This window comes from Gambusia affinis, linkage group LG02, assembly GCF_019740435.1.
Source record: "Gambusia affinis linkage group LG02, SWU_Gaff_1.0, whole genome shotgun sequence".
Lineage (NCBI taxonomy): Eukaryota > Metazoa > Chordata > Actinopteri > Cyprinodontiformes > Poeciliidae > Gambusia > Gambusia affinis.
Genome location: NC_057869.1, coordinates 5231403 through 5245740, shown reverse-complemented (window position 1 = coordinate 5245740; position 14338 = coordinate 5231403). Strand labels below are relative to the sequence as shown.

The window sequence follows — 14338 nt, the reverse complement described above, 5'->3', positions numbered from 1 at the left end:
AGCTGAAAGGATCAGATACAGAATAAGGGGATCAAAGTGAATCCTCAATAACATAATTTTGCTTCACTACGAGTGGAAGGAAGTTGTTCCGCACCCATAACAACTGTGAGCTGCAAGGCTAAGACAGGAAGAAGAGGAAATAGAGTTGTGTAGTAAGTAAGCAAAGTCAGCAATAGCAACACAGCTCATGGGTGCAAACAGACATGTCACATGATCATTAAGTGTTCATCTGATCTCATTAATACGTTGATCAAAAGATCTTTATGTGGATAAAAATGGGACCGCAAAAAAGTGAAATGCCCAACATTTCTGAGCTGCAGATTATGACCCTTTGGTTCATCCCATGGTAATGATCTGCAAACACACAGGGCCAGTGATCTCTCCAGATCGTCTAGTATAATATGAATAAAAAGGAGATTTGTGGCTATGTGTTTTTTTGAGGGTGATATTTCTGAAAGGGGCCTCTGCTTTGTCACACAGGGGGTTTGGCATAGAACATGAGCTCGTTCTCATCAAAAGGAGTCAGTTGAGGTGTTTCGGGCATTGACACAGAATATTTCCATTTGGAGGTTTTCCAAGCTTTTCCCACTGAGAAAAGACCTGGAACAGAAAAAAAAAATCTTCATCTGTCTCTTGTTTTTGGCTTGGGAAGGTGATTGGATTCCCCCAGAATAAGCTGTAACAAGAAAAATTGATATTTGCATTTCTCTCCTGGATGTATTAAACTCAAAACCAAATACTGGATAAAATGTGAACACAAACTGCACAATTAAAAACATTTATTTTGTGCTCACTATTTCAACGGACCTACCAAATAATGATGTTTTTAAACCCTGACTCAATATTCTTGTAGAATCTTTTTATTTTAAAAGAAATGTTACACCTTTTACCGTTCAAGTGGGCTGATGAATCATTGAATGATATTCCAGCTTTTAATCCCTGATCAGTTGACCATCGTAGCTTTTCTCTATCATTTAGCTGTGATAGAAATGGTGACTTTCAAGAGCAATGCCCTTTCTGTACAACAGACAAAATCTCAAATGATATGGAAGGCATCCTGCTGCAAAAGTCTGTATGAGAGGTGCTTAATGCTTACCTGGCAACAGATCCTGTCATCACATGGACGACACTCGACTCCTATTAAAATGTGCTCCGGGGGAGCTTGTTTCCTCTCCGTTAGACTACCTGAGCCAAGGTCACAGTGGGAGAAATCCACACAATAACCTTGATAAACTGACCTGAATGGGTTTTTGCCTATCAATATTGTTATCTGGCAAATAAATCTACAAACTGAGACAACCAAAGATATATGAAATATATCTTAGCTCAAAATATGATCACATTTTTTTAGCTTTTCTGATAACTGAAGATTTTCTTTCTGTTTTTTGTTTACGTATGTTTTTGCTTTTGAATGTGAGCCAGGCTAAGAAGAGGAAATGTTATAAAATGAGAAGTCAGAACCATGTAGGTGGAATTCTTTCCTGGATGGACAGTAGTCTTTCAACTGTGTCAAAAATTGTATCTCAAGAGCTGTTTCATAGTTCTAAAGTTTTTGAGAAAATGTAACTCATAGTTGTTCATCAGAAAACCACTGAACAGAAATTGAAGTTGTAACACTACACATGTTTACACTGAATATTTTCAGTGCTGCACTTTACTATTATGGGCTGTGAATAGCAATAGGTTCAATCTGATGTGCTTTTGTTAGAGTTTGGCTCCAATGACCCTATTATAGGATTTTATAGGATTGAATGACTAATTATGTTTTTATACCATTAAATAGGTATGTGATCTGTCAACTTCCTTAGAACTGGAACCAGTCTAAACTCTAAATACACTAACGCTGTACAACAGATACATGAATTACAAAGCTAGAAATGAAACCAATCCCATCAGACGAGATGGGGGTCAGGGGGTCTGTATGAAACAATGTACGAAACACTGTTAGAATTTCACAATGTATCTAAATGGAAGACATTAGTCAGGCCCTACTATTTTCACAACCAATTGGCTACAAATTATCGCTAAAGATCTGATGATGAAGGAAATATACGTAGGTATTCCAGTGTCCTCTAGTCTTCTTTAAAAAATAAATAAATAAAAAAAAACATTTCCATGTTATTGCTGCAAAATCTTTATGAAATCCATGACTGGTTCTTAAATACAGAATGCTTGTTGCAGCGATGGGGTTTAGAACTTAACATATTTGAGGAAGAAATTTGATCAAAAACATGTGAATAAATAAGAAAAAATAGAAAAAATAAAGCAACTTTGGTTAGTTGCCTTGTTCCCTCTGTGATGTCAGCAGAGGAATGTGTCCCTGAAAGATTAGGTTTGGAAGGGTGATCAAATAATGATCTACAATTAAATACAACAAATATTAAAGTTGACCATAGCAAGCTGTTTTAGAGGTAGCAAATTATATCTAAAGTGAGGTTAAGGGATTTTACAAAAGTCTTCCCAGTTAATTTAACTCTACAAAAATGTGAGTTCAATAGCCAATTTGAAATGTTTATTTATTTAGCCTACTACAAACATCATATAAAAAACGTCTACACAAAGTGAAGTATTTAATGCTTATTCTTTGGAGAGGCCAGAGTTCAGCCTCTGCATTGCTCTTCAACAGTACAGCCATGCAGTTGGCAAATGACCGAACAGCTGGCGGCTCGCAGCGCACCGCCCGGTGACAGCACTCCGGGCTGATAAGCGCTCTAAAGAGGTAAGGGACACTCATTCAAGCCTGGGACCTGTCATTTCCTGAACTACCCAGAAAACTGGGAAGTTATATACAGGAAGAGGAAAAAAAAACGTCCTTGTGATCTAGAGCATTAATAACAGAGTTTATAGCCTCCTCTAGTTTTATGCGTCTTGGTGCGAACAGGCGCGTAACAGAAGGTGTGCGCACATGGGCAAACATTTGTCATTTTAACTCAGTGACCGAAAAAAAAAAAAACTGTGAAAAAGTTAAGCTATAGAAGAAAGAAAGAATACCGAGATGTCTACTTCTTCTACTGCCGGGCGGGAGAACACAAAGAACTCCAGGAAGTTTTCAGGAGTGGCACGTGGAAAGAGACCACCGGATTTGGAGCTCTCGGAAACAGCATTCAATGGGCATGAATCAGGAACAGCTGCGGGGAGCAACGACACAATGCAAGGAGAAGGCAGCTCCCGTGTTGAAGCTCCCCCTGGTCACCTGGACCCCTACCTGTCTCATCCCCGGATGTCTGTGCGGATGTCGGTGTACAGCACCGGGGTTCGCCCAGCTGTTACCCGCGCCTACATCCAGGGACGAGTGTATAACTTTCTGGAAAGGCCGTCTGGCTGGAAGTGCTTCATGTATCACTTCACAGTGTAAGTGTTTCTTCAAATCTTCTTTACGTTTAAGCTTCTGGATCCGCGGGGTATTTCGTGGGATTATTACAAACAGATTCAAATTAAACAGGGAGTTAGTTGCACTTGCAAAGTGTTGCATTGGGAGGTCTTACAACAAAGAGCTGTTAATCTTTTGAATTTAAGAAAGATGCTGATCAGATAGCCATGCATCTCCAATTTCCACTGGGAAGGATGTAAGGACTAGGCTGAAAATAAATGTGATCCATTAAAATTTATGAAATGTTGGGGGCACTGAGATGACACTATTAGACACATTTTTAATTTGGAAACATGTTTTTTTGTCTAAGCACCAATCTGTATTTCAATTTCCAGCAAAGCATTGAGGATTTACTGGATTGTACTGAGAGATTCTTTAAAACACACATAATCTCTCCTGCCAGATGCAATGTTATTTTTCTTTTCTTTCTGCACACCAAAGATGAAATATCAAGTTTAATCACCGTCTATGTTTTGAATTTATGCAATCCACTTCCATGAAACTCACAAGCTTTAAACTGGATGCAGTTGATAACCAGCCAAAGGTTTTGGAATATGGGATATGGGATTTTCTAGCACACCCCCATGTGTGCTGTCCATCCCTGCTTGCTGGCACTGATAGCGGGCAGCTAAACTTGGCAGGGTGCATGCCGTGGAGGAGGCACTGGCCTGGTCTCGCCCTGCTACCCTGTGACCCTCTGGTGTCGGTGGGGACACAGAGGAACGCGGCCTGTCGGAGCAGGTTAGAATCTGAGTGACTCAAAGGGAACATGAGCAAGCTTAACGCAACTCCAGCATATTTAAACGGCAAGTTCACAGAGCACTTCAGTAAGGAAATTATATGGTTAAACACCGTTCTATGTTCAGTTATGTATGTATGTAGCCTTTATTTAACCAGGTATGTCTTGTTGAGATTAAAAATGTCTTTGTTCAAGAGAGACCTTGAATTACTGGATCTTTAAATGATATTTCTTGAGAAATATCATTTCCCGCTCTTGTTGCGTATAGTTAGTTTTTAATTCTGTTTGTTTAATTTGCTTATGTTTAGAAAAACTGTCCTTACTGACTAGTTTCATTACATTATTGGGATCCAATGTTTCTGTTTGCTGCAGCTCATCTACTTTCTTCATGACAACATTCTTTGCCATGTTACTGGAAGGTTCTTGTTTCACTAATGTTATGACTTTATTGGCCTAAGGGTTTAATGAAATTGGCCTTTCCCTGCACCCCCTAAAACAAATATGATGTCAATGACTTTTGTATTGATTGTAAATGCTTAGCCGTGTGAGAGACTGTAAAAGGCTGGTGAGAGTGATGCAGCAGGTTGTAGCATGAAATTGCACATTTGTGCTAAAAGTGGTGATGGAAGGTCTACATGGCTGATTTCTACGTCTCATATTTCCAAATGTGTTTGTGTTAGCCGGCTGTGGATAGAAACAAGGTCAGAGTTAAATAAAGGATATATTTCATGGCCCCTTCAATTGACATTACGGGAAAATACAGCTTTGGTTTGAGGGACAATACAATTGAATTCACATTTTCTGTGGAAACATATGAAACCGCATGTTTGACCTTGCAAAAGCATTTATATATCTTGAACTTTTCCACATCTTGTCAATTTCTCACCTCAAATTTTAATACATCTTTTTGGAATTTTCTATGTTAGCTCAGGGGGTGGGCACTCCTGGTCCTCGAGGGCCAGTGTCCTGCAACTCTTACATGTCTCCCTGGTCCAACACACCTGAATCCAACAGCTGAATCACCTCCCAAGTGGAGTCAGGTTCTCCAGAGTCCTGCTAATGACCTCATTATATGACTCAGGTGTGTTGAAGTAGAGATACATCTAAAAGTTGCAGGACACCGGCCCTCGAGGACCAGGAGTGCCCACCCCGTAGTTAGCTCAACACAAAATATTGTCTAACTGTAAAATAATAAGATAAATAGATAAAGAAATATGGAGACACATGGTTTTTAAAAGTTATTTTTTAATGAATAAAGTATAGCAGGCATTTGAGTCAATATTATTTAGAGTCCCATTTCAACAATAAAAATTCAAGTCTTTTGAATTGAAACTCCCTGCTTTGCATAGGTCTAGAGCCAGTGGTCTCAAACTCCAGTCCTCGAGGGCCACAGTCCTGCAACTTTTAGATGTGCCACTGCTGCACCACACCTGAATAGAATAATTAAGGCTCTGGAGAACTGGTCTACACAAGGTGGAGGTAATTAAGCCATTTCATTCCAGCATTTTTGTACCTGTGGCACCTCTAAAAACTGCAGGACTGCGGCCCTCGGGGACTGGAGTTTGAAACCCCTGGTCTAGACTAAATCGCTGTCCTTTCTTCTTTGCATTACAGTTGAAGTTCATTTAAACAGATGTAGAATATCTAGAAACCTAAATTTTGAATGGCTTTTCAACTGGATGGAGATGTGGACTTTGACTAAGCCATTCTGAACATGAACATGTTCCCATCTAAAATTATTTGCTGTTATAGTTATATGTTTAAAGTGGTTGTTCTCCTAAAAACTGAACCTCTGTCCCATTTTAAAGTTATTCCCATACTTGAACATTTCTTTCAGGATTTCACTGTATTTAGCTTCCTTCATTTTTGTTTTTCTTAGTAAAACCATTTTGAGGCATTGCATAACTTTTGTTTTACATCCTAATTATGCACTACTTTGTATGTGTATCTTTTAAAATTCCAATAAAATGCTCTCAAGTTGCATGGAGTCTGAAAATATTTTGTGATAAAATGTGGTAAACTTCAAATGGTAAAAAAAACATTTTAGCAAGGCACTGTGCAAATGCTTATTACATAAATTGTAGCTATCATAATCAGATGTACTGGATATTCTGAGTATGACTGATCAGCATACAGTTTTGTGATATGAAATCTTCCTGCAGGTATTTGGGGCTCACTACAGAACTTTGTTTTGTAAATATTTGATAGAACAGCAGCTATGAACAACCATGTTCTTGTCATTGACCCGGAACTCGAACATCAAAGTGACTCAAAGCCTTATCAGAGTGTTTCTTGTGTGTTTGCACTTGGATATACATAAGTTTGGTGATAGAGTATACCTTGGGCTTTAGATCTGTTCCATTATGGTAAATATTATGAATAACATGTTTTATGTACAATACATGTACATAAAATATGTAAATATGTACAAGTACATATTTAGCTTCATGGAATAGATAAAATCCATTGTCGCACTGAAACATAGAATGGTTATACATATTTAATTCTCCTTTTTGTTTCAGCAAAACGTTTTTTGGTGTGTTTCTGTGCGAGTGACAAACAGCTAAATGGGATGTTTTGGTCAGCAGCAGCATGGATTCACCCCACATGCTGGGCATAGATGCGTCAGCTGGGAGAGTTAAAAGAAAACTGATATTTCAAAGTGTTTTCCAGACTCAGCTCTATTAAACTAAACCACTTATTCTGACAAACAGTCAGAGGGAGGAAGTTCAGACATGCATCAATGATTTAACAAAAAGACTAAGAGATCACAAAGCGTTACCCGTCTTCATTAAAGACACATTTTGACTTACTGTTAGTATTTTATTTCATTGTTTACTGCAATTGTGTGATTTTCTCTTTTCAAATTCAAGGTGCTCCAGTTGTTCCACACCTTGTCAAACTTAACCCCCAAAATATCTGCAATTTACAAATATCTGCAACAGATGCTCACATTTTCAGTGAACCACAATAACAACATACTTTTACCTACTATTTACATACTGACTGCACTTTGGACTGATAATTTGACAAAGACTTACACCATGTATTTTACAGCCTTAAGTTAATTTAGGAATTATTTCTGTTCTTACTCTATTCTTTTCTAAACACACACAATACAACAGAGTGCAAGTGAGCCTGTCCATCAATAATAGATAGGTGGAATGCTTTGAGCTTTTGTTTAGAGTTCAGTGAAGCCTGTGCTGCTGAGCCATTGTATTATTTTGTCTGTTGCTACACTAAAAAGAGACAGAGGCTGTATTTTCTAAGGGCCTTGAGGTAAAGGAATTGTAGTACGATGGAGCAGTCAGTGGTGAGGGAAGGACAAGTTAGAAAGTCTTTGCAAAATAAATACTGAAGCAAGAGTCAAAGCTGAGGATTGTTTTACTGTTTATGTTTATTGTTATTGCAAATGACATAAAATAAACTAGATAGGGCTTCACTGAGAAAATAGCTATTGCCATATCAGAATGACTATTTGGAGATTTCCCTCTGCTGTGGAGTCGCTTTTTTTTACTGCTTCTGTCACACATATAATGACATAAACATGCATTGACCAGTGATTAAATATTTATCACAGCTATTTTACTTTTCACTTTCCAGAAGACAAACAGACTTTCATTTACATATGCAACATCCTGGGGGCAGAATTTAGGGGATTCCAGTGTCATTTTTACTGTGTTGTTTTGTCACCATGTTTAGTCATTTCAGACAGGACCATCTGCTTTAGTGGTGTTATCCAGCAGCCCTGAGCAGATCCCTCCTCGGTCTTTTATCTGTGTTGACGTGTGGTGTGCACGTTTTTGACTGTGTGTGTATGTGTTAGCTCAGAGGGGGGGCATTTGGATTCCTGGCTGGACTTCAATAAACGGGAAGCAGTAGCAAGAAGTGATAAGGGTCTTCGTCGTGCAAGCAAAACTGTTGCTACACATACTTTCCATCAGGTCTACTAGAGTAGGATTAACTCTGTGATTACTTATGATTCTTTAGTAAAAGTTGAAATCTTCAAAGACAAGACAAAGGACCAAATTTTTATTGATATCATAAAATGTCATGCTTTATGCAAGTATCACTTTTTGGTTTAAAGATACACTATTACAGTTGCAAAAATGTATTCATTTTCTGAATTTGACATATTGGCAGTGTTTAACTGAAAAAATAAAAAAAAACAGGTTAAAACTTGATGTTGGGTAAAATTCCTTGACTTTGAAGTATCACCATGTGTCATGAGATGGACACAAAGTTGAATTGTCTACTTCTCCATTGTTCTGCATTGAAGCTTTTCTGGATTTATTGTCTTTTCCATTGTTTTCTTTTATAAGCCTTTCTGTTAGTTTTTCTTATTTGCTGCCAATTTCCTGAATTTTATTTTAGTTATATCTTAAACTGATGGCGTTTCAGACATCTTAAAGTTGTTTCCTTGGTTTGACTCCCTGTAATTCAGCAGGGATTTTGGCATTTGTGACTTTTTACCTTGATATTTCAGTCTTAATTGTGTAGATTCAGTCTGCAGCTGTCACCATTTTTAGGTTCGCTCACAGATATCATCCAAGTGCACTGAGAGGATAATGCAAATGTTACAATTTGGATGCTCACAGTTATGTATGGGATCCATGTCTGTCTGCTCTGCAGTGATAACACAGAGTGACTCTGCAGTAAATCTAGTTAATGTTATCATTTCCAAACTCAGCAGTGTTATAACAGCCACATGTTCTCTGCTCTAGAGAGCAGCAACTCATTGAGATGGTGATTATTCTACTTGTTCAGTAAATTACCATTATCTACTGTATGGGTTAGCAAGAGTAATGGGGATCAAAGGGACAATCTACATCGTCTCCTTATTAAACCTGAAGCTTATAGCAGTATGAGATATTCATCTGAAAGTAACATGATCCACAGAATTTGATAATGTTCCAGTAGCTTATAGCTTTTTAGCTATGTCAGGGTGAAACCTGAGTGTTTATTTTTTTTTTCAATGAAACTCTTCACTGAGTTTTATTCATATGGAATTTATTTTGCCTAAAGATAATGTTAAAAACTGTTACTTCCTAAGACCCCAGGTCCAACGCTTACTGTAAACACTGAGTGTGGTCAATTTTGACCAAGTATTAAAACAAGCAGCAACTAAAACAGTAGCAAAAATTATACATTAAAAATTCACGCTCATGTTCAAGTCTGTGAATTTCCTTGTCTGTTTCCACATCAATCATCTTTTTTGGGTTTAACATTCCCAAGACTGCAGCATGCAGAAACTCTGGATTGTGCTATATTTTCTCTGTCAAAATTGGAGTTCATGAAGATTTTGTTTTTTATTTTTAGAATTAACTTAATTCTTTTGGGCTTTTTCAACACATCAAGATACTACATCATCTGTTTTTAAAATGTGATGTGCTTAATTTCTACCCTTGATTCTAAGAGATAATTGCACTAATTATATGCAGATAAGACAACCCCTTACAAGTACAGAAAATACAATGCTTAAAATTTCAGCTTTTCTTGTTCCACAAACAAAGCAGGTATTGAAATGATCAAAGAGGTAGGAGGTAAAAATAAATTAAAATAAAGTTCTGACCTGTCAAGTAATTGCTGAGTGATGCATGTTTCTAGTTCACTGTTGCAGATTTAAAAAGGCAGGGAAGTCTATTAGATTGCAAATGTATTATATAATCACTTTGCAAATATATACTGCACATACTTGTTTTACTTTGTGAAAAAGAAACCTGCTTGTGATTCTGATCACAAGCAGGTAGTATTGTACCTGCTGGTAGTGTTACTTACTACTAAATTAATGTTGGGAAATATCTGCCTTTGTGTCTAGATTCAGAATTAGAAGAACACAGTCAATTACCCAAAGAATCAATTCTTTAGTTGCATTGATTACTGCAATAGTGTCTTCTTAGGTCTGCCTAAAAGGTCAGACAGATCAGACAATTTTCTAATGACTACTTCCACGTCTAAACTTAAAATGGCCTTAAGCCAGCTTCTTGAACATGACAGTGAGTTCACTGTACTCCAATGACATCCACAGTCAACAAATCTCAATCCAATAGAACACCTTTGGAATGCGGTGAAACTGAACATTTCTATCAGGGATATGCAAGCAACCGATCTGCAGTTACTGCATTTTGCTATCGAGTCAATATGTACTAAAATCTTTGTGGAATGTTTCTGACACTTTGTTGAATCTGTGCCATAAAGGATTCAGGCACTTTTGAAGGCAAAAGACAGTCTAAGTGAGGTGTATCTGAGAAAGTCAGTGTATGTAGCTATACCTCGTGTTGATGTGGTAAAGATGATGTCCAAGAAGATCCTGTGTTTATGACAACTCAGCAATACGGGACACGCATCATTAAATATAGAATGATTCCACATTTTAAGGGATGTGTGGAAACCCTAAAGCTAGGATAGGCTCCAGCTTCCTTGTGACCTTGACTAAGCTTAGATGGGTATAAAAAATGAATTGATGATGCCAATACAGTAATTTCTTTCATGCTCTTGTCAATAATAGACGAAGAAAAGCATCTGGCAGATTGTTTCTTGTCGGCTGTTATGCAAATCACATTTACTTCTAATTCCATGTTAACTGCATGCTGCTTTCTATATAGGTCAATGAATCACAAGTATAAAACAAGCCTTTGGATTTATTCACAATCTCCTATTTCATTCACTTTCATTCAAGCTTTTTTCCTCACATTTCTCACCACCTCTTGCCAGCAGAATAATGAGTTTGTCCTTCCTTCAATGTCAACCTTTCTGCAAAATTTCATGAAAAGTTCATTTCCCATTTTACCTGTTAAACAGCTGAAACGCTGAAACACCATCATCCAAATTGAGCCGTGATAACAGAGACAAAACTGAAGCAAATGAAGTGAAAACTGGAACTCTGGCCCCACTTGATGGGTTGAAACACATCAGAGCAAGGAAATAAGTTGAGATTGGCTCGTGAGTTATATTGCAGTTCACCCTGCTTGCCTGACTTCCTCTTCTTCGATTGAAATTGAGAAGGATCCCTCATATTGACTTTTATGAACAACTCTGAAAAATGATATACACAGGGTAGCAGACTGTATTCTGACTTTTATTTCAGGATGCAAGTTACTACATTTGAAATTCAAACTGCTCTTTTTATTCAGATCTCAAAAACATGTTCATAAAAGACTCATGAAATCCAGTTCATCCCTAAATTTGTAATCTCTAAGAGTCAGAACTGGATTTATATTGATACTACTTCTTTCTGTGGTGAAGTGTCAAAGCAGCTTCAAGCCTTTACTTGAAGAATTGCATTTTTTTCTTTTTCTTATAAGTGGCTTGAAGGGCTTTGAACATCTTTTTTGTCACATTTGAAGCACTTTTCAACTCAACAGGGATATTGGTCAAAGAGTAATTTAGTACTTAGAGATAGAGTAAGTGGGTTGTACAATTCAGTATACGAACATGTGACACATTCTGCATGTTCTTTGCATTTAAATGCATACATTTTCTAAAAGTTCACTTTTCTCTATAGAGCACAGTTTCCTCAGGTTTTTGTCAGATACTTGAACTAAACACCAAAGTTAAGGCTTTTCACTTTTGATCAGAATCTGAAACGTTGACATAAATATGAGCAGGGATTGAGGAGATTCATGTTTGCCTGACAGACTGCAAGCAACATAGAGCTTTGATTTGAGAAGTCTTTTTTATTAGTGTAGACGGTTCAGTTCAGCTTAATTATAGACTCAGCTCCCACAAGAATATAGAATGCGACTTCTAACATAAACAACTTTTCAATCAAGACATTTTCTGCTTTGATCTATACAGGTTCCTCATAGTACTGGCCTGTCTGATCCTCAGTGTCCTCTCTACCATCGACCAATTCCAAGCTCTGGCTCACACAACTCTCTTCTGGATGGTAAGTTTAGATTCAAATATTCTGACATTCCTAATAGAAGATTACAGCAAAATGAAACTGCAAGTTAAGTCCCAATATAGCATAAAGGAGGAAGAATATAAAGCTGTAATGTAAATACAATGTCAAAACATGAAGATGCTGCTAATAACAACCCATAACCATTAAAAACACAACAGTCATAACATAAAAATACCACTTTTGTCATTGCAACAAATCCTTCAGGTGCAATCTCCATCTGAGTATTAAACTATAAACTCAACTTACATGGAATACTCTGGTAAAGTTAAAAATGCCCGAAAAAGCAATGATCATTGGCATTTAAAACAAAGGTGACAAAAATATCATATTAAAAACATATTATATTGTTTTTAATGTAACAATATATTAAAAATATATTGTTTTAACTATATTAAAAACAATATACTATAGGTACTAATAGTATATTGTGCACTATTATAGTGCACATAGTAGCTATTTTTGATTCAATCAGTGATAAAAACAAAGAAGAATTTTTTTTCGATCCGCACATCCGCCAATATTGTCGTTAGAAACAAACTTTGTGAATTTCATCCAGACAATTAGCATCAACTCTTACTAAATGCTATGTAAGGCTGTGTTGTAGAGCAAAGAATAACCTTCTTGAAACAGATCTTGAAGGTGAATGTTAAAATCTCAACAAGGACAAAGATTTTAACATTCTGTGAAAGATCTTGCCTTTCAGTGTGGAGTTTATATCTTTTGTTTGTAAATGTGTGGGCTTTTCTCGAGGTTTTCCAGCTTCCACCCACAATCGAAGACTACTATTTTATGCTTCACATTACCATTATGCATTTGTTGACGGTTGTTAGTCTTTTCATTGCTTTGAGTTTATCTTGCTTTACACTCTGGATAGGATTAATCAAGTAAATAAAAAATATTTGTGGATGAATACTCTGTAAATATGAACACTTCCTCTGTGATTGAATAAAGCTAAATTCCCATGTAGAGTTTCATGTAGATAAATAAGTTACTGACGTAAATTAACTATTCGTAACATTCCATCTCATTAAAATACCATGGCATATAGCGACAAAAAATACACACTTTGAGTGTGAAAGTCTGTGAACGGTACTGTATGAATTAAAAACTAAAGCTAATCTGGAAGGAAAAACACCAACTTAGAAATTGTGTTGGTGCAAATTGATTAGGTAATTGTAATAATATAAAATCTGTCAATGAATTTGTTAAATGCTTAATATAAAAAAATCACAAAAATCAAATCTCATGTCCTTAAAAGTAATATTATTGCATACAGGTTAAAAAATCTGACTCAAATAAAACTGTTTAAATGGAACTGCATAACACATTTTTAAAAACAATTTCAGTGTGTCCTGCTGGCTTAGCAGATATAACGCAACTCTTCTAAAATCAATATTTAAAGGGATAAACTTAACCCCAATCTTCTCAGCCAGGGAATTGTTGGGTAGTGGCTGAGTCCCTCAAACTCAGATGAAAGAAAACCCATTCAAGGAATAAAAAAGAGCTGAGGATTTACTGTGTGTAGAAATGAAGAGTGCTGCATGTGACAAGTTCACCTTGAATTGAGAATATTTTGATGAGAAGAGAACGAGTGCTTCATGAGCTGTTATATTAGAATGCCACATCCTAGAAGTATATTATCAGCTTCATGAGGAAAACAGTAAAACATGATTGTGTGAATGAGATCAGTAATTAAAATGAAGAATTGTTAATTTTATCATTATCACACAATCGGAGAATAGACATTTCCTTTGCAAAAATATTTTCCACCTCAGGTTTTCTCTCAGGAGATGTTTAATCTTCCTATTCTTCTTCTCGACTCAGATAATGAATAATTAATATTTACGACTGAACCTCTAGAAATCCCAGACATTCATCTGTTTCGTTCTCTGACCCAGGGGGACTGTTTAGTAGTTGGTGCTGTCTAGTTGGGAGATTTTCTCTGACCCTCCACCCCTTTCATCCATTCCTCCTCTATGACATAAGCCTTTCTTTTTGTCTTCCTTTTTTCTTCCTTCACACTCAAGGTTAACAGAGACCACACTGCCCTGTGCTTTGAGATGCAGCTCTGGCTGATGTGCTTTTGGTCAGATGCTTGGCAGTCTGCTCCAAAGATTTTTTTTTTTTCACTTTTTAGGATGGAAAATATGGACCATTTAAATAAATTAGTCAAATTTCACAGTGAATTGTAATTCTGAGAAATACTCCCAATGCCTTGATGAGATATTAACTTCAAATTTTAATTAGTAATAAAGATTTTTTTTTTCCCATTGCTGATTTCCTTGTCTTCTAAGAAATTACATAAGTGGGAGTATAAACAAAG

At 36.7% G+C, this 14338-nt stretch overlaps 1 protein-coding gene across 4 annotated transcripts in view; it reads left to right on the top strand.

Moving 5' to 3' along the window:
- The first annotated feature begins 2729 nt into the window (after window positions 1–2729).
- The window catches only part of kcnq1.1 (potassium voltage-gated channel, KQT-like subfamily, member 1.1), a 47704-nt gene continuing 36095 nt past the window's right edge, over window positions 2730–14338 (top strand). For all 4 annotated transcript variants that reach the window (XM_044098157.1, XM_044098149.1, XM_044098153.1 and 1 more), the window contains exons 1-2: window positions 2730–3351; window positions 11907–11997. In XM_044098157.1, the coding sequence (XP_043954092.1) occupies window positions 2996–3351; window positions 11907–11997 (447 nt within the window). In that variant the 5' untranslated portion in view covers window positions 2730–2995. The remainder of the gene's footprint in view (window positions 3352–11906; window positions 11998–14338) is intronic.